General features: G+C 33.8%; 1 protein-coding gene across 15 annotated transcripts in view; it reads right to left on the reverse strand.

Annotated features, from left to right (window-relative positions):
• Positions 1 to 26189, reverse strand: part of PPFIA2 (PTPRF interacting protein alpha 2) — a 472924-nt gene that overhangs the window by 165366 nt on the left and 281369 nt on the right. For 13 of the 15 annotated variants that reach the window (XM_053226534.1, XM_053226540.1, XM_027071168.2 and 10 more), the window contains 2 exons: positions 23571 to 23735; positions 17496 to 17570 (listed from right to left, as the gene is read on the reverse strand). In XM_053226534.1, coding sequence (XP_053082509.1) covers positions 17496 to 17570; positions 23571 to 23735 — 240 coding nt within the window. The remainder of the gene's footprint in view (positions 1 to 17495; positions 17571 to 23570; positions 23736 to 26189) is intronic. The other 2 variants (XM_053226538.1, XM_027071166.2) reach the window with 1 other exon arrangement.

Genomic DNA, 26189 nt, shown 5'->3' on the forward strand with positions numbered 1-26189 from the left:
TTTTAAAAACTAAAAATAAAAAACAGCATAGGGGATACAATCGATGATATTGTGGTAGCGATACATGGGGACAGAGGGTAGCTACCCAAGTGGTGAACATAGCATAATGTGTAAACTCATCGAATCACTATGTTGTACACCTGAAACTAATGCAACATTGTGTGTCTACTATATTCAATTAAAAAAAAAATAAGTGAAATAAAAAAAATTCAAAACTGTTCAAATGGACCCAGTGAAAGTCAGAACTGTAACTCCATTTCTTGAGTTTTTAGGCTTCCGTTCTCTACTAAGTTTCACACATTGTTTCTAATGTCATTTAAGTCAGTCGAAATATAGGATAAATTATCCTTGACAATGAAATTACTCAATGAAGTGAATGTGTTCTTCTTATGTGCTCTTTTGTATTCTCTGGTCAAAATAGGAATTTTGGATGACATAATGACACTGATTAATAGTATTACAAAAGTAAGAACTGAGAGAACAAAGAAATATCTTAAAAATAATTGTAGATTAGATTTGCAATATTTTCTATCCATAGCCCCACATGATTTGTTTCATAGAATTTATTACTATCTGAAATTATTTTTAAATTTATACGTTTCTAACACAAGCTCTTTGAGGCAGGGATAATTTCTGATTTGATTACTGGTATGTCCTCAAGGGCCAAAACAGTGCTTGCTACTTGTCCAAGGGGATTATACAAAGTGCTGATTAAGAGCATGAGATATGAGACTCCTGGGTGGCTCAGTTGGTTAAGTGGCCAACTTTGGCTCAGGTCATGATATTGTAGTTCAGGAGTTCGAGCCCCGCGTCAGGCTCTGTGCTGATAGCTCAGAGCCGTGAGCCTGCTTTGGATTCTGTGTCTCCTTCTCTCTCTGCCTCTCCTCTGCTTGTGCTCTGTCTCTCTTACTCTCAAAAATAAATAATAAAAAACATTAAAAAAAAAAAAGCAGGAGATATGAAGTAGAGTTCTGGTTCTGCCACTTTTGACAGGATAAACTTACGTGAATTATTTACCTTCTCTGGGCTTCAGTTTCCTTTTCTGTAAATAATGATGTTTGTAATAGCAGCCTCAAAGACTACTAATGTAAAGACACAATGACTTAAAATGCATAAAACACTTAGAAGAGGGCCTCTCTAGGTACTCTATAATTGTTAGTTACAATTGTTATTTCAATGAATGTTGAGTGAAAGTTGTTTCTGCTAAATATAAATAAGATCTTAAATTGTTACCTTTGCATACATTTTTGATAAATCATTTTTGATGGTCTTCAATTTTTGTTATTTTGATTTTGCTACTTAAAATTTATTATTATTATTTTTTTATTTTAGAGAGAAAGAGAGTGCATGAGTGGGGGATAGGGGCAGAGGGAGAGAGAGAAAGAATCTTAAGCAGGCTCCACATTCAGCATGGAGCCAGATGCGGGGCTCAATCCCATGACCTTGGGATCATGACCTGAGCCAAAATCAAGAGTCTGAAGCTCATCTGACTGAGGCACCCAAGTGCCCCTTGATTTTATTACTTTTTATTTCTATTTATTTATTTACTGCTAGTATGGGAATGCTACTGATATTTGTGTACATATTTTTATATGACTTTATTCAATTTACCAATGAATCTCAAGCATTCTTTATTTTTTGAAGTTTATTTTATTGATTTTGACAGAGAAAGAGAGAAAGAGAGAGAGAAAGAACACGGGAGGGGCAGAGACAGGGATAGAGAGAGAATCCCAAGCAGTCTCTGCACTATCAGCATGGAGCCCGATAAGAGGCTTGTTGACCTAAGTCGAAACAAGAGTTGGACACTTAACTGAGACACCCAGGTGCTCCCCGAGCATTCCTTATATTCCATGTGTTCTAGAGGCTCCTTGTTGCACATTAATATCAATTCCCCCATTCTTTAGCAACAGAACTTCTGCATACAGCCATATGACTAGAGAATGCACTTGTTGGTCTCCTTTACAGCTCAGAGTATTTGTTCAATGGCATGTAAACAAAAATCATGTGTGCTGCTTCCTTATCATGCCCCTAGGATTTATCTTTATATACATCTTTATCCCCTTCTTGCTGCCTAGAGTGATGACAACTATGGCAGGCACTTCAACCCAAAGTCATTGTGCGTGTGTGTATGTGTCGGCTGAGTCAATAAAAATTGTGATAAACTCTATCAGTAAGAAAGGATAAAAACAACTTGTAGAAATGGATGTTATGAGTTAGAACCAGCTGTATATTTTAGAAGCACTATATTGAGTTTATATACAGATAAAATTAGTTACTTTGGTTGTTACAAGAAGTATGTCTAAGATGATGCACTATCCTTGTGATGAGTCTAATTCTGACATAAGTGGAAGGAGATTCTTTAAATTTCAAGGGAGCATGGCCCTGAGCAATGAATTTAATAACCATTAGGGTTTCTGTTACCATGGTCAGAAGTGTGAAAAGATAGTAGAGCACCTTGGTTGGAGCACCATGTTGGACTGGGGGCTTTGCTATAAAGTGGTCATATTGGACAGATGGGCCCTACTTAATATTCTATCACAAATAGCCAGTAAAGCAAGGTGACTCAGGGTTCGATGTTAGCTTAGTCATACATGTAAATCAGAATACATATTAGAGCTGGATTATGGTCTGAATGACTAGAGGTAAGTTGGTTCAAACATTTATCTCATCAGTGTCCTCTTGCAGCAAATCAGGACTTAGATCTGCACCTGTTAATACTTCCACACTGAGCCTATAGGTGTCATCCTCTGAACCTTATGTTTGATACCTGAAATAGTGTTTTGAGCATGTTAATTTCAAGAAAAGTTTTTGGTGAAATTTAATCATACTTTCCAAATCATATCCCTAGAGTTTCTAACTAGCTTTGGGAAGAATGGTCCTGAGCATTTGCACAGCATTTTAATCATCTCTTCATGGAACAAGTTTATATGTCTCCCAAATTATTCTCATTAGAGAAGTAAGAGCCATCACCATTTTGATTATCAGCATGATATTTATCATTTATTTAGTATTTTTATATTGTGCTAGATTTTTTACTTTGTTATTTCATTCTTACAGGTTTGTAAGTAGTTATTGATCTCATTCATATTTTACTGATAGACACTCACAGATTTAAAAATGTTAACTGATTCATTAAAAAATATTTAGGGGCAATACTGGGTGGCTCAGTCAGTTAAGTGTCCGACTTCAGCTCATGGAATGATCTCACAGCTCATGAGTTCGAGCCTCACGTCGGGCTCTGTGCTGACAGCTCAGAGCCTGGAGCCTGCTTCGGGTTCTGTGTCTGCCTCTCTCTTTCTGCTCCTCCCTGCTTGCACTGTCTCCATCTCTCTCTCTCTCTCTCTCTCTCTCTCTCTCTAAATATAAATAAACATTAAAAAATACTAACTGACTCAGGGAAAATCATATAGCTTATAAATGGCAGGCTAGAAAGTCAAACCTGTCTGTTTGCTTCAAAACCCATGGTTTTCCTCTACTATATCCTTACTCTAGTTCTAATCTTAGGCTAACATAGCCAGGTCTCATGCTAACAATGGATAAGAATTTCTAGATATATTTATATTTTTCAAATGCTTTATAGGTGATGCTAGTTGAGAACTATTCAATTATGGTATATTTCCTCTCCATTTATTTACCTTTTTTAGTGACAGAATCCTATATATCAGAAATAACTGATTTAAAAAAAAAAGGACCAGAGCTTCAGCAGACTGCTTTTCTTCTAACGTTATAGTATTAACTTATTTTCTTCCTCCAACTGCTTTATTCAGCATACAAAAACATACAGAAACATTTGTGTGGGTACAAATCCATCCAATCATTTGGATAGATAATAGCTACACTTCTGGAAATCAATGGGGAATAACCAAAACCTTATGAAGAGTTTTAAAAAGTAAGGATCTGAAGAAATGAATGGAGCCAAGAAAACTCTAGTGGATCAGTAATTTACTAGTTGTATATTTCAGGTGAGTTACCTCTAGCTTTAGAACCATGTTTCTGCATCTCTAAAATGGCTGTACGGTGTAGAGGCAATAATAGGATCTCAATAAATGTTCACTGTTAATAGCAATTACCTCATGATGTAGGGATCCATAAACCTGAGGAGAGGAGAGGCAAGTGATTGAATCTTCCTAAAACAGAGTGTAAAAGCACCACTTTAGTGTTTGGCCCAGCCTAATGCCTCCAAAACAGTAGGTGCCCCCAAATATTTCTAATGACACTATAATCTGTTTTGCAATTTTCTCTTAAAAGACTGTATTTTCCCCTCTCTCCCTCTGTCATGCATTTTCTGTTACAAAACTTTCTCAACAAATATTCTGATCCTGCTTATAAGTTACTATCCTCCTTATGTCCCACTGGCAGTGTTTTCTGGGTGAAAAATAACATATTTGCCTTATCAACACATTACTAAATAAGGAGATATTATCAGCACTTAGTGTTTGTAAAAATCTTCAATTAAGATAGACAGTTAAGATAATGTCTTGTTGTATAGTAAAGACTTTGGCCCAACGCTTAGCTTTTTAGGAGGTGATCTGTGCCATGACTTCTAGGAATGTCTTTGTTTAGGGCAAGGTCTGGACATTGTAGTTCCTAGGATGGCACATACAATAGTCTTAAGTTGGGGGCCGTTTATCCCAGAAACACCAACCATATGATTTAGGAGGTTTTGCATCTTGACTTGGAGGCTGAGATCAGCCACATGGACAATCATGTTTATGTAAGGAAATCGTAATAAAAATCTAAGCATCAAAGCTTTGGTGAGCTTCTCTGGTTGGTAGGCTCTGTGCATATTGTTATGGACCAATTCTAGGAAGGTAATGCATCCTGAGAACAATGGAAACAGCCTCTGGAGCCCTCCTAGACTTTGCCCTATGCATTTGTTTCCTTGGCTGATTTTGATCTATATACTTTCCCTGTAATAAAACATACCCTAAGTGTAACAGCTCTTAGTGAGATCTATGAGTCTTTCTAGTGAATTATTGAATCTGAGAGTGGATTTTCAAATCCCTTGAACTTGCAGTTAGGATCAGAAGTGAGGCTAGTCTTGTAGGGAACTGTACCTTCAAACTTCGCAGTTTGGCTTAGTGCTGTTCTAAACATTTGTTTCCCCTCAAAATTCATATGCTGAAATCCCTCTGTCCTCTATTCCCCTGTGAGATGGTATTAAGAGGTGAGGTCTTTGAGAGTGATAAGTGCATTAGGGCTCAGCCCTTATGATTGGGATTAGTGTCATTATAAAAGAGAACTCAGAGGGGCACCTGGGTTTCTCAGTTGGCTAAATGTCCGATTTTGGCTCAGGTCGTGATCTTGTGGTTCATGAGTTCAAGCCCGTGTCAGGCTGTGTGCTGACAGCTCAGAGCCTAAAGCTTGCTTTAGATTCTGTCTCTCTCTCTCAAAATTAAACATTTAAAACAATTTTTAAAAAATAAATAAAAGCGAACCCAGAGAGCTCCCTTGCCCATTTAGCCATGTGAGTACACAGTGAGAAGACAGCCATCTTTGAACCAGGAGTGGGCTCTCACCAGGCACCAAATTTGCCAGCATCTTGACTCTGGACACCTTAGCTCCCAGAACTATGAGAAATGATGTTTGTTGTTTAAACCATCCAATGTTATGTTATAGCAGCCCAAATAGAGACAAACAGCATATGATAAATACTAGCTGATCAAATTTGTGATGTCTTCTGCTATTAAGTTTTTAAAAAGTATAATCATGAGCAGTCAAATTACTAATTACAAAAAAAAGAAATTAAAGCAATTCATGCATCCTTTTTGTTCATCCATTTCCTTTCCTTCTTTAAAAAAAATTTTTAAGTTTATTTATTTTTTTTGAGAAAGACAGAGACAGTACAAGTGGGGGAGGGGCAGAAAGAGAGACAGAGAATCCCAAGCAGGCTCTGCACTGTCAGCTTGGAGACTGATGTGGGGCTTGAACTCATGAAACCATGAGATCATGACCTCAGCTGAAACCAAGAATCCGACACTTAACCGACTGAGCCACCCAGGCACCCCCATCCATTTCCTTTTAATGTCTCAAAAGTTCACCTACTTGAAACTTCCAAATTTCTCAACACTAAATTTTTTTGTTTTTCCCTGACGAAAATGAAATGAGAATAAAGAAGTGTTATAAAAACTCTCTGATCTTCTTCAATATAATCTGAGGTCTCACATTTTCTACATTGAAAACATAGGGGCCAAAACAACATTGCCATGCTATTTACTTCAGGGCACTAGTCAGAGTCACTGACACTGAAGTCTACACCAAGAAAAAACACTTAGATGCAAAGTTTAAAATCCAGTAATCTTATTTTTCCAAACTGCAAATATCTAGATGTTTAAATCTTTTCTATAGAGTTAATTATTTAATTTCAATCCAATATTCAACAGTTTAAAAACTGACTAACTAGTTGATTTAATGTATGTTTTATTAATTTAGTTAACACCTATTTTTATCCCTGTCAATATAATGAAACTATGAATCTTGAACTCATCCATAAGAATACAACAAATATGAGGATGTCACGATGAATTTAGTTACTGGTAGAAGGCAAAATATTTATTTAAAAATACAGTTTTCATACATAAAGACATTTTGTTATTAAGAGAAAGGCCATGCAGCCTAGTGGCTACTGTTAAACACTCCAATTTCGAGTCAGATATCCTGGCTCTGGATTCTTACTGACTAGTGATAACTCTGAAAATAATTCTATTAATTTCTCTAAGTCTCAATTTCCTCATTTGCAAAATGCTAGTAATATTTCTATTTCTCTCATAAATTAATTGGGATGATTAACTGAAAACTGTATGCATGTGTTTCGGGAGATATATAGTGCTCAGCAGGCACACAATCGTCTCTCAAAAAACTGTAGACTGCTGTTATTTTTACCAACTGCATAAATAAGTGAATTACAAAGTAATTTATAAAATGCATGTTGTGCTACACAATCATCTTATGAATAAATGTTTATTTTTTCCAAGAAAAGGAGATTTAGTCCTGGGCATAAAAGAAAGTACTGTTATTTTGTTTACCATAAAGTTGAAATTGTCAACAGAAAATAGTTTTCATCTTCTCAACTAATAAGTAGCTGATATTGGCCTTTTGAGCCTTGTAATAGCAATACAAGTTTGGCACTTCAAGTTTACCAAGTACTCCCTTGTATATAATCTCATCCAAGTATCATGCCTTCTTTGAAAGATAGGCTGATCCCAAATTTATTAGTATTCTATTTCACAGATAAGAAAACTGAGCTGCAGAGACAGTAAATAATTTGCCAGCAGTTACAAAATTAGAAAGTGATATTCTATGACTCAACTGGAATCTTTTTTTTTTCCTCTACCTTGTCGCCCACTAAATTTCAGTATTCCTTTTATATTTTTTAAAAGTAATCTTTTTCAAATTTGTCAGCTTTAAAGTTAATAAGAATGCTATAGTAAACATATGGGTAAAATAAAATGGGTCAATTTATGATGCTTATGATCAAAGTATTAATGTCAAGCATGATCTTGCTGTTAAAAGATTAAAAAAAACAGTTCATAATCTCCATATGCAAAGATAAAAAAGTCATTCCTGCTATCTTAGAAAAACAAATCCTATGCTTTCATCAGGGAAAAGATTCTAACCAAAATGGGAAAAAGAGTAAAAAAAATTGGCAAACAGACTTCAAATGTTTCATACACAACAGGAGACAACTTTAACCTATATTTTAAACAACTGCTTCACACAGGTTTTGGAAATAGTAAAAACAGTGGGAGTAGCAAACAGCCATTTCTTTAGCTCTTTTCATTGTTGCGTTTTAACATATGTTGTCATAAGACATCTTGACTTCCTTTTTTGGGGGGAAAGATTCTTTGTGTTGGAACAGTACAATTATCAACAGCAAAGAAGACATTTCCTACTGATGATAATAACGTGAGCAATTTACAGTATCTACACTTATCTTTACAATACAGTATCATCATGAAGGATAATCTAGAAGTATAATAAGCAACTGTAGGCCTTTGTGAATAACAGTTGGTTTGACAATGCTGAAGCTTTGAGTTTACCAAAGTAAAACAAAAAAAGGACATCATTCAACTATTATTAAACTCTTCCATGAAATAAAATCAATTAAGAACTACCCAATTTTCTAACCCAAAATGATACAACTCCAACAGGAATTATAGGTTTCCAATAAGTGAGTCTATCAGAAAGTCATAATAGTTTGCAGGCAAGCTAAAAATGTCACATTGGAGAGTTTTACATTGTCTTCAAGCGACAGAAGTTGGGAGCTGCAAGATGTCATTACTTTATGCAAACACTGCTGTCATTAAACAAATAATATTTTCAGGTAAGTGTAGTGATAATGACTTGCTTCAAATGCTAATAAAACACAGAAAAACTTGTATTTGACTTTCTGTGAGAATGTTAATTCAAAATTGGTCATTGAATTTACTAATGATGAAAATAGTTTCATACATTTACTAATGGTGAAAATAAGCTAGTCACCTGAATTAGGCTATCTGGAATATGTAAACATGCAGGAAATTAGAAGGTTGTTGTACGATTAATCATTTTTATGAAGTCAGTAATAGACATTCATCTCATGGAACTGGGAAAGAGAATGAAAAGAACCAAAAAACAAGTAGTTGGCAGAGTCTATCGAGATAAATAATTATGAATTTTATGAATCTGAAATAACTCAAGAACTTTTGCAGTGGTCTCTTATTTCTACATCTGGAGCCTTCCACTCACAGAAATGGCAGCTTTAATTTGAAGAGGAAAATGGCTTGGTCATTTCATTAAGTCTGCAAATAAATGATCACATAAGTTTAGATGAGTATTGCTATCAGTTCCCCCAAAGCAAATTTCTTTACTAAAGCTCTCTCACTTTCCACATTTCTCTGGATCATGTTCAGCTACTAAATTTCTTTCCAACTATGTAAATATAGCTAAGTTGCTCGTGGATTTTAGAAGCTTCCTGATTTTTACCCCTGTCAAATTTTAGAAAAGCATTTCACTTCTGGATTTATTCAAAGTGGCCAAAGTCATCTGAAACAACTTCAATTTCATATTCCTATTTCTTTCTTTCAAATTGTGATGTATAACAAACCTTGATACATTTACATAAGGAAACATCATGGTAGAATCCATGTTGTTTCAGTTTGTAAGTGTTGTGGAAACCAGCCATTATAAGTTCACTGGAGAACTCAATGAGCATCTCCCCTGAGAGATTTTCCTTGTTTAATCTTTTTTTAAAAATATGTTTATTTATTTATTTATTTTGAGAGAGAGAGAGAATCCCACACAGGTTCTGTGCTGTCAGCCGGAGCCCAAGGCAAGGTTCAATTTCATCAACTGTGAGGTCATGACCTGAGCCAAAATCAAGAGTCAGATAGTTAACCAACCGAGCCACCCGGATGCCCCTTCATTGTTTGGTCCTACTGGCTCCTTGCCGTATTCTACATTGTCTTATTTTAATTTTATTTAAGTTCATAAAAAGTATCTCTGTTCCCACCTCCCTTAGCAAAGGACCCTTATTTCCTTGGGAAAAATATTTCTGATAAAATCTCTATGCCTTCTTTTCCCTCCAAATCAATCTCCTCCTTCATCTCTACACTACATATTCCATTTTCCCTTCTCCATTTCTCAGAGGAAAGAGTTCTACTACCTACAATAGATCTTGAAACCATGCCCATCCTCTATTGTGGGTGCCCATCAAAAATCGCTTCTCCTTTGTTTTTTCCTTGGCTGAAAGCTTTTTCAATAGGCTATTTCTCAATATTGCCTACCTTTTCAGCTTTTAACCTCCTCTCTCCTTCTTTGCCAAACTTCTCAGAAGAATATTACTCATCATCTCCATTTCTAAACTTATAATTGACTCATAAATTCTTTCCATCACAGCTATTCTCCTTCCATTATATTTTATTGGAACTGTCCTTGCAAACATTTCCAGAAACCTAATTGTAAATCTAATCACCTCATATTAAACATAATCTTTTATGTCTTCATAAGACATTTGACACTGTTGGCCATCTCCAATCTCTACACTTAAAACTCTCTTTCTCACTTTCTCTTTTTCTTTTTGCTTCACTTAAAAAAAATAATATTTACTTATTTTTGAGAGACAGAGAGTGAGCAGGGGAGGGACAGAAAGAGAGGCAAATGTAGAATCGAAAGCAGGCTCCAGGCTCTGAGCTGTCAGCACAGAGCCTGAGGTGGGGCTTGAACTCACAAACTGTGAGATCATGACGTGAGCCAAAGTCCAATGCTTAACCGACTGAACCACCCAGGTGCCCTTCTTTTTGCTTCGTTAACTCTTGACTCAATTGAGTCTCACATCTCTCATTGCTCCTTCCCAGACTTTTATTTGCTTTTTAAGGTAGGGTCTCCCTTTACCTGTATCTATTCACTGTCTCCATTCATTTCCATGGATTCCACAGAGTACTGCGTCTTATCCAAACCCAATACATCATTTCGATGACTTAATGGTGTAATGTATTTAAAGCAATGGCCACAGTCCATGGTCCTACAAGTTTCCCAAACGTGAACTTGCTACCAGTAGCTCCTCTCACCATTCTGATCCAATATTCTGAATGCAAATGATACTTGATATACCCATGAAAGTTCTTTAATTTTTCCTTAGGAAATTAGACTCCCAGGATAAGGCTGGTTATAGAGGAAGTGAAATGAAATGCTAATTTCCTTAAGAAAATTCTAATTGAAAGTTGGTAAATTCACTGCTTGGAATAAACAACACAGAATGAAAGCAATATAAAAAAATTTATATAGTTCAGCCTACAATTCAACGTGCCAGTTCTTTTTATGTATAATGCAGCCATGTAGAAAAGCTTTTAAAATAAGCACACCTGTACATTCAGTGAAAATTAGTCTGTCAATTAAGTTTTTACTGTAACTTCTAAATAATCCATTTTGTCTCATTTAATTAAATAATTTTAAGAGTATATGGGCTTCTGCTAAAAGAGAACACATTGTTAGGAAGTAATCTATTTATTCTTCTTTGCACTTCCCTTTATTGTACATTTTGTGTGTGTGTGTGTGTGTGTGTGTGTGTGTGTGTGTGTGTGGTTTTCCAATTTTAAGCAGTAACAAAAATACTCTGCAAGAAATAAAGGTTTTATTGTATTTTCTGTGTCTAAATAACCTGAACTCACTTTTGTAGGACAATGGCCTGGAAAATGTATTCAACGTTAACAATACAATCTACCTAAGTGGGGTTATTCAAAGAGGCATAAAATGACAGCAAATTTTTATTATGTATATATATTTATTTACAATATTGTCTTGATTCTTTAATTTATATTATTTTCCATTACTAAAAGAACACAAAAAATGCCAGACTTGGTAATACCTCCATTCTACACAGTTCAGTATTTTCTGACACTAGTCCCTTGTTTCTTTCAAAAATCATAGTGAGTTTTCAAAATCTGAACTATAAACATGGTACTTTGGCTATCATATATATTTTTTTACCTTTAACCTTCGGAGGTCCCACTGGTCTGCAAAATTGAAAATGTGATCACATTCCTTCCCTCCTTAATGACTCTTCATTGGCTCATTGTTGCCCAGGCTCCAGGCGTCCCTACCCAGATCTGCTATTTTCTGCAGCCTAGTCCCCATCCCTCCTCCTGCCTGCTTCCCTTCTTTTCCTCCAAGTCCATCTGGTAAGCTCTTTAAAGTCATCCTTCAAATTCTAGGTAATTTTTTTTCTCTAGGAAGATTCTGAAATATTTTTCCACCTTTAGTGAGATACGATTGATAAATACATTGTGTAAGTTTAAGGCATACAAAACAGTAATTTGATATATGTACATATTTTGGAATGTTTACTACAATAAGGTTAGTTAATACATCACCTCCATCATCTCACATAATTACCATTTTTTAGTTGTTGCTGGTGAAAACATTTAACATCTCCTGTTCGAGCAAATCTTAAAATTTGCTGTATACAATACAGTATCATTAACTACAGCCACCATGGTATATACTTCAGATCCTCTAATCTTATTCCTTATAACAGAAAGTTTGTATCCTTGACAAACCTCTCTCATTTCTCCCACCCCTCCAGCCTGGGCAACCACCAAGCTACTCTATTTCTGTGAGTTCAACATTCTTAGATTCTACATATATAAGTAAGGTCTTACAGTATTTCTTTGTCTGACTTGTTTCACTTAGTGTAATGTCTCAACATTCATCCATGTTATTGCAAATGGCAAAATTTCTCTAGGAAAACTTTTATAATACCATCTTCTTTTCCTCTTTTGTGCCCATACAACTGGTTACTCTGTTTTATAATATTATAAAACCTTGTACTTACTCCCATTTTCACATTAGTCATATTGTATTATAATTAATTTCTTATTGTAGTAAGCTGTACTATTTACCATTTTAACCATTTTTAAGTGTAGAGGTTAGTGACATTAGGTATGATTACATTGTTATGCCATTGTTACACCACCATCCATCTTCAGAACTTTTTTCATATTCCCAAACTGAAACTCCATCCTCATAAATAATAACTTCCCACTATAATTTCTTTGTAACATGTCTATTTCCCATATTTGAGAGAACTACTGATTATCAATGTCTGAGTTTTATTAATATATTGATATCTAGTACTTAATTCATTGCCTGGGAAACAGAAGATGCCCATTAAATGTTTGTTGAATTGAGGTGTCATGATCAAAATCACATAGCAGATAATTATATCAGCCAGCCATGCCAATCATGTCAGCTTTCAAGCTCTACTCCACTCTAACCTAACACTTTACAAAAATAATAATAATAATAATAAAATAAAATAAAAAAGGAACATACTTTCAGTGGTTTTCACTTTACCAAAACAAAACAGAACAGAAATAAAACAAAGCCTTCAACGCTTTCTCATTTCATTTCTTTATTCTCATAACGTATGAATTTTACACTTTGCGTATGGCATTTAGGGCCGTCTTGAAATTGAGTCCTCCCCACCATCCCACTTTCTACTGCCACATCTTTTCACACCCAAATCCTTACCAACACAACATCATCCTTTACTCTTGAAATGGCCAATTTCAGGTTTTGTTTTGTTTTTTCCATACACTCTGCTCAGCCTGAAACATTTTCCCCCAGTTTTAAGGCCAAATCATAGTTTTCCTTCAAGGGTGAGCCTTCTCTGATCCTTTGGTTCAGAATAAATACCCTCCTCTCTCTGCTTTTTGGGCCTCTATTTTTCATTTATTTAATTTTGCACGACATTATATCTTACTTATGTTTACATGTTCGTCTTCACCACTTGAGGGAAAATTGCATGAAAATTTGCATTATGATCCACTTATTTTATTTTTTTCCTATTCTTCCTGTCAGAGACTTGGAATTTTCTGCACTTGGTGGTTACTCAATAATTGTATTTGGAAAGACATCTTGTTCATATAATCCATATAATCAATACATTGTGGTTTTTGAGCATGAAGGTTATTTAAACTTGAATATTAAGGAAACAGCAAAAGAACAATGTGACAACACTGGTTAGAACAAATCTATACAATGAAATTTGACAAATATATATTAATCATGAGGTTCATATCACTGTGGTGAATACAATAAATACAAATGAACAAGATGCAGTCCACTTTATCAGGGAACTAACCACTTAGGCTTAGACAGATATATAATCAACCCCAATAGTTGTTGAACAGTCATAATAAATGCTGAAGCAATGAGCTTTAGCAATTTAAACTAAGGGGTGATGACTGTTAGCAAGAAATCATAAAATATTTCATTAAAAAGGTAATGTCTGAACTTGAGTTTAAATGGGGAAATATGATTTCAGTGTGTGAATTGGGGTTGTGGAAGCATTCCAAGAGAGACATTAGCATAAGATGCAGGAAAAATGTTGGCTGATTTCAAAAATAGTGAATACTATATTTTAACAAGACCTTAGAATGACTCAGTCAGGGCAGTAAGGGGGTGGGAGTTAGAGCTAGATTTGTAAGTTAGGACCATTGAAGAGATTCTTGATATATCCCTATATTATTAACATATGATAATACAGTATATCGTTATGTTATTAATACACTAATATGCTATATATTACATATAAGTATATATTACACATTAGAATATGTTATTAAGAATAGTCACTATGATTAGAGCTTTGCTTAGCAAGTTTAACCTTGGAGAATTATATAGCAGAAAAGGATAGGAGACAAGAATAAATAAAAATCTATAGTAATATTCCAAGTGAGAATTTATGAAGACCTGAACTATAGTGGTTTTAATGTATATGTAAAAAGAAGGGAGTAAATGAGTAGCCACAGTTAAATGGAGGGATTAGCACTGCCTGAATACAGAGAGCTAAGACAAATTCAGAGATAACAACATTTTCTAGTAGGAGAGAATGGCATATTAGGAGACATAACCTCTCTAGGTTCATCTGTAAAATAATAGCAGTACCAAACTTCCAGGATTATTCTGCTGATATACATGTATAATATAATGATGACAGAATAAACTACATTCTATCATTTTCTCAGACTCTACAAATATATATCTACATATAGATATCTACATATATATCTACATATAGATATCTACATATATATCTACATATAGATATCTATATCTATATATATATACATATATATATCTCAAGGTATCACTTGCAGTCTTAACCTCTGCTCTCTGATTTCTCCTTTCTGAATTTTGGAACTGAAACAATTCAGGAAAATGTTTGGATAGATTCCTTGCTATCTGGATGGTTATTATCACTACCAGAAACTCACGAATCAGATTCTGATAATGTGGTATCCTCACTTGTCAAGCTTGCTATATGAACTCAAGAAATGCATAGATTGAATTATAAGGGACACTTGTAAGTATTTTTAATTTTAATTTAAAATCTGAAGCAGCAAATGAAATTTTCCCCAACGCTTTGCTAATTGAGCCATATGCAGAATTTTGTTCTAGTACCTGGTTGTTTTTGGCTATGTTACGTATTTTTGTTTGGTTCTTAAGAATGTGTTCTTCAATAGTTCTCTTTTTTTCTATAAAAAATTGTCCTTTGTTTTCTAAAATATTTTCAGTTACTTCCTCTAATAATCAAACTTTACCTATTTCCCCTTTCTAAAGCTGCCAATAGTATACATTTTTTCTAAGCTTATTTTGTCAGATTTCTAAATGTTTCTCAGCATCAATACATGACGCCTTACTTATAAGAGATTTCATGTACAACTGCTGTTCTAAGAACTCACACTGCAGGTGTCTTCTGATCTTTCTCTCTCTCTATTTTTGATTTTCATAGTGAAATATAAATTTCATTATGAAGTAAAAGTTGGTTTTTCCCATGTACTCTCTCTTGAAATCATTAATTATTTATAAACAATTTATTGTTAGAAAACTAAGATAAGTTTGCTACCCTTTTCCCCATCTGTGGATATGTGGCTTCCTAAGTAGGGAGTCTGGTTAAGCCACCTGGAAGTTAATAAAAATCAACAACAAAAAGAAAACATATTGAAGTTAATAATGAGCACACAATTACTATCCTCTTATACAAATTATTTAAAACAAAACAAAAAGCATTTAGAAGGACGGCAGTAATTGTAGAATGATGTTAATGATTTAAAATATATTTAATTTACATATAAGAATCAAACGGACCATGCTGCCTCTAAGAGACTACAAAAAAATTTGAGGCTAAAATGTTTAAGACAACCAGCAAAAGTCTTTCCTCTGCTTTGGTTCCCTCAAGTGTTGTTCTCCCATTTTATATCTAATTGAACTATTCAGTTGCCATTTCTGGAGCTAATTTTCAGCGCCTTACTTGAACTTGAGGGATATTTTTATTGCAGCATACATACTTTGGCCAAGGGGTCTCACCTCACCTTTGTTTATAACAGACAGAGGCTTTATTACTGTATGGTAAGCAAGGCTTTCATATTCGTAGTTGCCAAAGCTTTTGTTTCTCTACCCTTAATGATAAAATGTTTTGAGGGATGTACCCAAAATAAATGTACTTTTAAACATACAAGAAAATCAAAATTAACAATGATAAAACACAAAATAAACAAACATTTAATATTTTCTTTCTGGACGTTCCAGGAATGCATATACCTGCTGTACAGGTAAAACCTATCCTTTCTCATAAAAAAACTGAGTTCTTCGTCATCATCCATTATCTCAGAGGTTCTTTTCTTCTGTGATGACTAAGATGTACCAATCTCTTATTTCCCTTTGTTTTATTTACTTATTTATTTTTATTTATTTGAAGCCATCCAGTTTATTAAGCTTAACTGAATGCTTTGTCTATTTATTTTTTAACTATTATGCCACCGTTTATGTTTTTAACACAGCTAGCATTTAGTTGACATGGAACTGATTGTCTCTGCAATTAAAAGTCCATTTTTTCTAAAGTTTAAGTTGTTAAACCCAGAACAAACAAAGGCAAACTTTAAACTTGTTTTTTTTTTTTTGGTTTAGCTTATTTTAAAGAACAAGGTGATTTGTACTAGATGAAATTTTTAACATGCCTTAAAAATGTGTATTTGTGTGTGTAATGTAAATGCAAATATTATTGTAGTAAGAATGCCCTGATAATACTTATAATTAATGACATTACCTGCCCACATATTTAATTATTTAAAATAAGAATATTTTGTAGAGTTATTTTAGTATGTCCAACTAGCCAATGCCAATATTTACCTTACTGGAATACATTTCTGGAGAAAAAGTAGCCTTACAAGTATTCTCTCTCTTAGAGACAGAGAAAGAGATAGGTCGATTTTAGTGGCCTATACAGATTATTGTTTATATATTTTAATATATTCTTTTACAGATATATAAAAAAATATATATCTATATCTATCTATCTATCTATCTGTAGATACATATATCTACAGATAGATAGATAGATAGATAGATAGATAGATAGATAGATAGATAGATATAGATATAGATATCTGGTCTAGTGACCCAAGTTAATCTGTATACTAAAAACCAAAATAAGTCAATTTTTCTAAAGAAAAAAAAACACAACTTTTTAAATCTCAGAAATGGTTATAATACCTTAGTCATGAATGAGAGCAAGTGGATTTAATGGTGCCACTAAACACGGGCATGATGCTTTAGAAGATAAGAATAGTAAGAACCTTGAGGGAAGTATGTTTATATCTCCAAGGACTTAACTTCATTTGTGCCATTTTCTAAGTTTAGCAGATATTTGACATGCTTTCCAATTTTGGAGCTGTGTTTTACTCTCTGAAAGGACTGGCATTCTGACTGCAGTCTTTCTAAGCCACTTTGTCACTAGAGCTTGATAATTTTCTTTTCATCTTTAAGTGACTGATCTGAACCACCAGATATCAGGAAACATGACTCTGGCAACTGGTTTCGACACACCTTGTTCAGTGGCATATACAGAATGTAATTTATTTTTTGTGACAGTTTTAATCAAAGTGATGTGAAACACAAGGGCTATAATGCTAGTGATATCACACCTCAAAAGAGGAGAAAGTTTGGTATGTTACCTCCTGATTAGCAGCAGCTAGTTCTTCTTCCAGTGCAGAGACTCTTTCTAAAGAAACCCTCAGTCGCTCCCTTACCTAGAAGAAAAACCAAAATATGTGCAGTAATGTACATCCCATACATGTTAAACTGTGCTGAATCCATCATTAACATTATCCGAGACAGTTATATTTGGCGAATTTTTAACGTAGTTATAGCCCTAAGTGCTCATAAATTCTATGAATACATTGTCACCTTATAGCATCTCTCTATCACGGTATTTCCTTATAAGCAAGTCATTTTAGTCTCAATGACAGAATTTCTAATGGGAAAGAGACAGACCTGCTTATTCTTAATTCTGACTCACAGTAAGTGGAGGCAAAGTTCAAAAATATATTATGAATTCCCCTGAAAAAGACTCACTGATTAAGTATGAGACATAGGCAAAATCTTTCTACTTTTTAAAAAATAATATGTGAGCTTCATTTGGTATGAGTAACTTCATAAAAGATTCTCAGAATCTGAAAAAATGTTGTCTATTGCTCATAATGTTGTATTAGTTAGAGGTCTACATTGCTACTGAGGGATTGAAAACTATTTGATTACTCTGGAATTCCTAACTAGCTTCCAGATACCAAAGGTTAAGCCATCATATTTTATAGAACCGAATATTCTGCACATTTAGTTTGAAAATATTTATGATTTGGAAATAATATGATTTACAAATGTTTCATAAATAAATGAAACTCAAAGAAGTGGTCTTTAATTCTTGCTTTCTTAGAAATTCTAAAATTGTTTTAGTTATTATATGTTCAGATCTTTAGATATGCTCTATATTACATATATGTAAAATATATCTTATCATGTAAAAATTTAAGGAATTCAGAGAAAGGATTTTAACTGAATTTAATTTAATTTAATTTAATTCAAATTGGAATTAAAATTAATGTCTACAGTGACTTAATTTTCCTTAGAAAAGAATCAATAAAATACACAGTTCTTCAACTTAAGATGCAATTCATGGTAAATTTTTGAATATGAGCTAACATAGAATTTGCTCCATGGGAATGTTATAGTATTTGTGCAGTTAATATGTATTTTAATATATATTTTTATTAGCTCTAATTTTATTAATGCATTGACAGTATATTTTAGTGTATCACATTTTCCTATTTTAAAAAGATAAGATTTAAGTGAGAATATAGGTTAAATATATTTTAGAAATTCACATAATTAAAGTTGAATTTAACATTACTTTTCAATTAGTAAGCAGACAAAAACCCCCCACTAATATCCTATTAATCTAGAATCTAACAAGAAATTTTAAAAAATATCAATTATATTTTTGTGCTGTATAATGATAACTGATACATATTCAGGTGGCTGGGTGCACTTCACTCCTGAAATGTATCTTGAGTTAGAAAGAATAACTATCTGAGAAGAGTTTAATATGAATTATATTTAGTTATGCTCAAATCCTCTGAAAATTAGTAATATGTACATGAATTGATATCTGATATCAAAGATAATTAATTACATAGGATCTTTCATGATATTTAGGTGTGCTAGATAGCCTGACACGTACCCATGCTGTTTGACAAATATCCAATTGTTCATTAAAATGCATAAAACTAATAATGCTGATTAATAACTGAACAAGAACTACTTGAAAGGAAGTCTTTGATGATTTGACTTGGGGAATACTTTTTTTATGAGCAGCCTGGATAGATGTAAAAGAAGCAAATATCTGAAGGCTGAAAATAAGGAGGATTGCTGATACGTGGAATTCAGATATCAACAAAAATCTTAGTAGATGTGCTTGATATTTAACAGGGTTGATTATAAAGTTTCACACCCACTTCCTAAAATACCAGCTATAAAATTCAGGTGTTCTGAGTGAGAAAGTTCTAAGAATCGTAGTTGATGAGAAGAGCAATATGAAATTGTCAAAATGTAAGTTAACAATCTCACTATAAGCAAGATTGATACTATCACATTAACACTGCTGTGAAGAGGTTAGGTGTCTTATTTTATAAGATATACTGATACACTGGAATGTTTCTAAAAGAGTTCTTCAAATCATTTACAGAATGGCTGAAACCAGGCTATCCTGTAGGCTAAAGTATCTTCCTGACTTTCTTTGCTAAACTGATGATCACAAAAATTGTTCTAATATGATTCCTATTTACCACAAAGTTAAACATTTTTATTCTCATTATAGTGAGTCTTCAAAGGGTAAAAATCATTAAGCTTATCAAACAACTTGAATATAGAATAACCCCTCAAATAAATTTAGAATTATATTACCCACAAAGTAATGAATCTAAAGGTGTCTCTACAAGAAAATAAAAACAATTTCTGAATATATTTTGAATTAGTTGTAAATCCAAAAACTGGGGTGGTAAATATCAATACATTATGAGATAAATGTATGATTCATGTTTTTATTAGGATAAATTATTCTCTGTATTTAATTCATATTGCACTAATTTCTGCTAAACTGAATAAGACAAACAAACAAACAAACAAAAAAGGTGGGATGCAAAAAAGTAACTTTTCTAAGGCATAAAGAATCCCAACATTTTATCTTGTCTATATAGCTTAAATTGCATTAGCAGTGAAAAAAATATTGTCTCTGACCAGCTTTTAGCTTTTTGCTCTGCTCTGCTAAGCACAGCACCAGCAGAATGACATAATTACCTTTACTTTCCTTGTTGGATTTGGTGTGCTGTGGAACTATCTAGACATGATTGATATGCCATGAAAAATTATAATTTTACCTTTTTTTTTCCTAAATGTAAGTACACAGGTGATATCCTTAGCTCTATACGTAACCTTTTCTGATTTCTTTTGCTATTTAACCACATTCAACGCATCCATTGTTTGTAGTCTCTTAGTTAATACATGTTAATGTTTTAATTTATAGAACTATAGTATAACCTCTAAAATATTTATGTACACCTAGAATTTTTTATTTATAGTTTCATCTACTATATCAATTTTCTTCATAAGGGTATAAAAAATAACTAAAGAATTTTTTCCCCAAAGGATGTTTCAAGGCTACATACATCCTATCCCTGAGAATTTAAAATAAAATAATTCCCTAAAAATAACATGTGTTTCAGGATGAAAAGAAACTTTGGTGGAAGAAGCATACATTCCAAATTAAAAGTAAGGTATGGCAGGGTTTCATTTTGGAATTATCAGTCCTATAACAGAAAACATTGTAAATGTTTTCTCCTTAGACCAGAAGTTCAAATCCAGTTTTGGCAATATGATATTAGATCACAGAAATATGTATGGAGTGCATATATATATTTACTATGAATTTTTACTTATACTTAAACATGTATATTTATCATTTCCTCCAGCCTCCAAAATTGGTTAACACATTGGAGAGTGATATTCAAAGTTACAGTCAGTCTTCGCTAATAAGGAAAATTCAAACTTACAACTCAGTGGATGTATAAATAAGGACATTAATAATGACAACTGCCAGTAATTGTAATCATCCATAGCTATGCTTAATTTTCTCTACTTTGTTTAGCTCTTCGTGTGTAACTTTACCCTGTAAAGTCGGTAGTGTCTTGTCAGCAAGAAATGGTTAATTGCATCTTCTTCTGATCATCTCTCTGTATTATAACATAGTATCCATAGTACTTATAGAATGTTGTAATTTGTTTCCCCACCCTTCCTAGCCTCTTGAGTAGCTGTGAGCTATTCTTAGGGGAACTGTCCATGAAAGCACATATTAATCCTTCAATAACTAAATAAAATGCTACTTAAAACAAGCATGTGGATCAACAGTAACACCAACATCTTTACTTAGTTTGAAAGTTTTATCAAGTGCTGAAATTTATTCACATTAACAGTGATACTCATTAACATTCAATGAGCACTTGCCATATGCTAAGTACCATATAAGAGTTTTTTGCACATCAGATCACATTTAATCCTCATGGCAATTCTATGAGCTAAGTACTATTAGCTCTCCATTCAAAAGAGGAAAACAGATGTTTAGAGAAGTCACTTGTCCATATCTGTCCAACTCCAGCATCCAAGCTCATAACACTTTTCCTTTAGACTGTTCAACAATACTTAGCTGATAATCAGTTCAGTTGCCTATGAACTAACCAATGTCCCTGGAACTTCTAGTGAGTTAGTACATACTATTACAGCTCCTAGCGCCATAGTATAAAATGCTTCATTTAGTTATGCTAAACTCACTGAATGTCTACATAGTAGATTATTTGTCTGGTCTAAGTTGTGCAACAACTATTTTCTTCTTAAATGTACTCACACCCATCAGGTTATTTGTCCTGAATACTGTTTACTGCCTTGCATGCATTCTTTCATAAGATACCGCTCAAGTGATGTGGGAGTGCATATAGGGAACTTCTAAGATCACACATTCTCAAGCACTTTCATTCAAGGCATTCAAAACTATTACATTTTCTCTGGATAGGCCGTGCTCTTCTTATACATCTGGGTTATTTTACATATTGATCCTGTTGCTCAGAGTATCTTCATTACTCTGCTTAAAAAACTCCTACACATTCTCTAATATTCAAGTCCAAATGTCATACCCTCTGTGAAGACATTCTTGAACTTTTTAAAATCACTTTCTCAAGTGGAATTAGTCACTTTTCCTGTGGCTCCCTATTGCACTGTACATACTGTTTCTTAACATTACCCGTTATTGACACGTGAATCTCTAGCAATAACTTTGAACTCCTCAGTCGTAAGGACAATGTCTTATCTATTTTTGTTTGTCAAATATCTGTCTGACTTATAATAGACATTCCATAAGTATGAAGTCTTGCAAATTCTTAACAATGTATTTTTTTAATAATAAAGGGAATATGAACTTAGACATCAAACATATTAAGTATTTGATACTTGATAGTAGTGATATTATATTTATCAAGGATCTTTATATAATATCAATTTCTATCTTACTCAAAATTATTCATAAACTACTTTCCTCTCATGGCTAAAATGAAAAATAAGCTACAATTTCTTCTTAACAATCTAGAAGGTAGAATTATCGTTATGCACATACTTCACATAATACCCTGGTCTAAGACCATCTGAAAGACCAGTGATAAAAGTATATATGTACATAAATTTTAACTAGAGCACAAGTGTCTGCATGCTTAAAACCTAGATATAACCGGGTAATAATCTCTCATTTGGATTTTAATACTCAGAACTTATCAGGTACTTTCTAATTGAAGTGCCCCAATTCCCACTCTACAAAATCCTAAAGCTTTATTAATTTTAAAAAGTTAATTCTGTAACATTTCACAAAATTAAAATCATGTCATAAGCCTTATTAATCTCCCAAGGATATTATCATCATATTGGCTTATTTATGTCAGTCGAAGTTTTTTGAGTAACAGCTAAAAGAAGCTTACTGCCACTTTTTAAAAAAGACCTAAAGCAGGTTTTCTCCACTGATACCTTATGCTGTTATATTCAGAGATTCCTCAAAATATATACTCAGAATATATACTCAGAAGGTATCAGAGATCAAATAAAATGTATGCTTCTAATATAAACCTCCAAAGGTTAGAGTATACATCCAATTTATACTTCAAGATATGTTGAATTTCCAGTTAATGGTCTTCTGTGTTGGGATCTATAGACATGCATTTCAGAGAGGTGCTGGGAGGAGAGAAAGAGAAGGAGAGAGAGGGAGACTGAATGACAATATTAAATTTCAAATGGCCATCTGGACTAGGACCATAATGCACCACAATAAAAGTGTAACTTGATAAGCCATAGATTCGGTGGTATTAAAAAAAACAGGGTTATGAGCATCACCAATATACACACAATAATCCAGCTGCAGTTATAAAAATGATTTTCCTATAAATCAAACGTGTTTCTCTGTACTCATTTACGTCAGGAGTCAGCTGAGTCATGGATGAAGACAAGGAACCTGATGCTCATGACGAAAGCACAGTGAAGCTTGAAATCTTCTGTCAATACTCTTTAAAATTGGTAGCTGAAGTTTATTTTATTTTTTTAAATTTCAGCTTCACTGAGGTATAATCGACACATAAAACTGTAATCAACCTTTCTAAATACTCTACCTTTTCATCCAAGGCCTTGTGGTGCTCAAACAAAGATTTCAGTGCCTTGAGAACCTCGACTTCACTGGACACTCCCGAGGGGGACTGGGCTTGCCGTTTTACCACCGTCATTCTTAGTGACCTTTCATGTCGTGACACCAGGCATTCCAAGTGCTCCAGTAACAGCTATTGGGCGTAACAGAAAATGTAATTACCCTAAATGCAATTATCTTATGAACACAAGTTACTAATACTTATGACTGACTTCTAGCTGAAAAGATTGCAGCTTTACCTAGCATCTCATGATAACCTCAGAGTTTACCACAGGTAGCAGCAAAGAAGCACACACCTGAATCTAAGCCAGGGTCCATAAAAGGCATTAAAGGTCCATAAAACTGCATCTCTATCATATAATGGAATTACTCATTTAAAAAATGTAATGTAAATTCTTATTCATCCTTTTAGAAAATTTAATAATTTCAGCATGAGCTCAGTAGAAATAGAACACAAAACAGATGTGATCAAATAGAGTAATTATTGAAGAACATTGCACAATGCATGATGATTTTGTTAGAAGAGTATTAAAAGTCACAACTAACTTCATACACATTTGGTCATTTAAAATTGTTGAATTGAAAGAAATGAGCATAATTATGTTGCTCTGAATGTGATTATAGTGATAATCACATTTGTATAGTGATTATAGTAATAGTTATAATCACATGTTGCTATAAAAATCACAGTGAAAATCACTAATAATTTTATTTACAATTAATTCTTAGGTTACATAATAAAAAAGTAGATGCAACCAAGTGGAATATAGGAACTGAGGTTTTGCAATAGTCATTTGGGGAAAAGAGGTTTTTAAATAACGGTCTACTTGGGAACCTACACTCACCCAGAGTAGCCTCTGGGGCCATGAAAGTCCAGTGAACAGTGTCTCAGTCTGTTCCAGACCTAAAGAAATTTTACTTTCAAATGTTTTGTGTGGGGCGACTGGGTGGCTCAGTCGGTTAAGCATTCGACTCTTGGTTTTGGCTCAGGACATGATCTCACAGTTTTGTGAGTTCGAAAGCCTCACTGGGCTCTGTGCTGACGATGCAGAGCCTGCTTGGGATTCTCTGTCTCCCTCTCTCTCTGCCCCTCTCCCAGTCATGCTATCTCAGTCTCTCTCAGGATAAATAAATAAACTTAAAAAAATAAAAATGTTTTGTGAATTGGGGCTTCACCTTTGTTTAGTTTAATAAGGCAGTTCTGCTGCTAAAAACAAAGATACCTGAAAAAAAAAATGCTGGGTTAACTTCTCAGTTATTAATATTTTGGTCAGGGAAGAATAATATATGAGCAGGAAGTTTTGTGGGAGAGATTTTCAGAAGGGTAGTGAAAAGGATAGGCTAACAAATGCCTATGTAAAATAAAGCAGAAGTTACTCAAACAAAAAAGGAAAAAGCAGATATAAGATACTGGGATGGAAAGAAATAAAGAAAACATATTTTTTCCAGGAGTTTTCCTAAAGCTTACATTTCCTAAAGTAGTAAAAATGTTTGGTTTTCACAATGTCATTGTTCGATTCGGTGTCACATATTAGTGTCACATTTCTTAGTTCTTAATAAATTAATTTCTCTACATTCACCATCAGTAGTTATGGTTCGAAGTGTCAGAAAACTTTGCCATGCATTGGCACAGAAGAACACAAATAACTGAGACCCTAAATGTATAGATCAATAGGTAGGGATCATATTTAAGGGTCAAAATAATATTAATAGTTCTTCCGTGTGAAATGACACAATGTTTTCAAAGAGCTTTCCTTTTATTTCTCAATCTTTGATTATATTCATGGTATTCTACTCTCTTGAAAGTTTGTCAGGGAAAGGCTAACATCAGATGATGTTGGAGAAATAAGCAGCGTTAAGTTCACACAGAGCCCTGGAACCTATGAGAAATAGGTTGCTCCCAAGCAGACTTTGCAGAGTCCAGATACTCGAGTTATCTGCCTCAAATGGTGTGCTGACACTGGCCCATACCAGCTTGTTAGAGGGGATTGTTAATTTTCAGGAATTCTGTGAGCCGGTGGTTAAACACAGTTATTGTTGAAGCTTAAATTATGTAAGCTTATAATTAAATAAACAATACTTGAAAAGATAATAAACACTCAAAATGTATTAACTCCTAATTATTTTACTAAATTCCAAGTTTTTAATAAAATTCCTAAGTATTTTACCATTATCTACACTCTTTGGGGTGTTTACGTCTATTGCATCTGAAGGTAGAAATAGCACAGGTTGGTTCCCTATTGTGCATCATTTCACTTCTCAGCTTTCAGTGATATCATGTTGGTAGCCTGAAGTCAGCCACCATGGGAGTATTAAAACCATGGGAATTCCAAATACTATAGGTTAGTGCTTTTTAAATTTTTTCTGGTAAAATAAATCATTTACCAGCATATCATTGTCACTAGCCATCAAGTCATCGGGTTGCGAGCCCAAACATTACAGAGCGGAGAAGGGCCATCATTACTGTGCCCTTTCTGAATCCCTGACCCATTGAATTGGTGAGTAAAGTACAATGTTGTTTCTGAGGTTAAATTTTAGTGTGGTCTGTTATGAAGCAATAGCTAATCAAAAGATCTTCTCTAAAAGA

This window comes from Acinonyx jubatus, chromosome B4 (assembly GCF_027475565.1).
Source record: "Acinonyx jubatus isolate Ajub_Pintada_27869175 chromosome B4, VMU_Ajub_asm_v1.0, whole genome shotgun sequence".
NCBI classification, from domain to species: Eukaryota; Metazoa; Chordata; class Mammalia; order Carnivora; family Felidae; genus Acinonyx; species Acinonyx jubatus.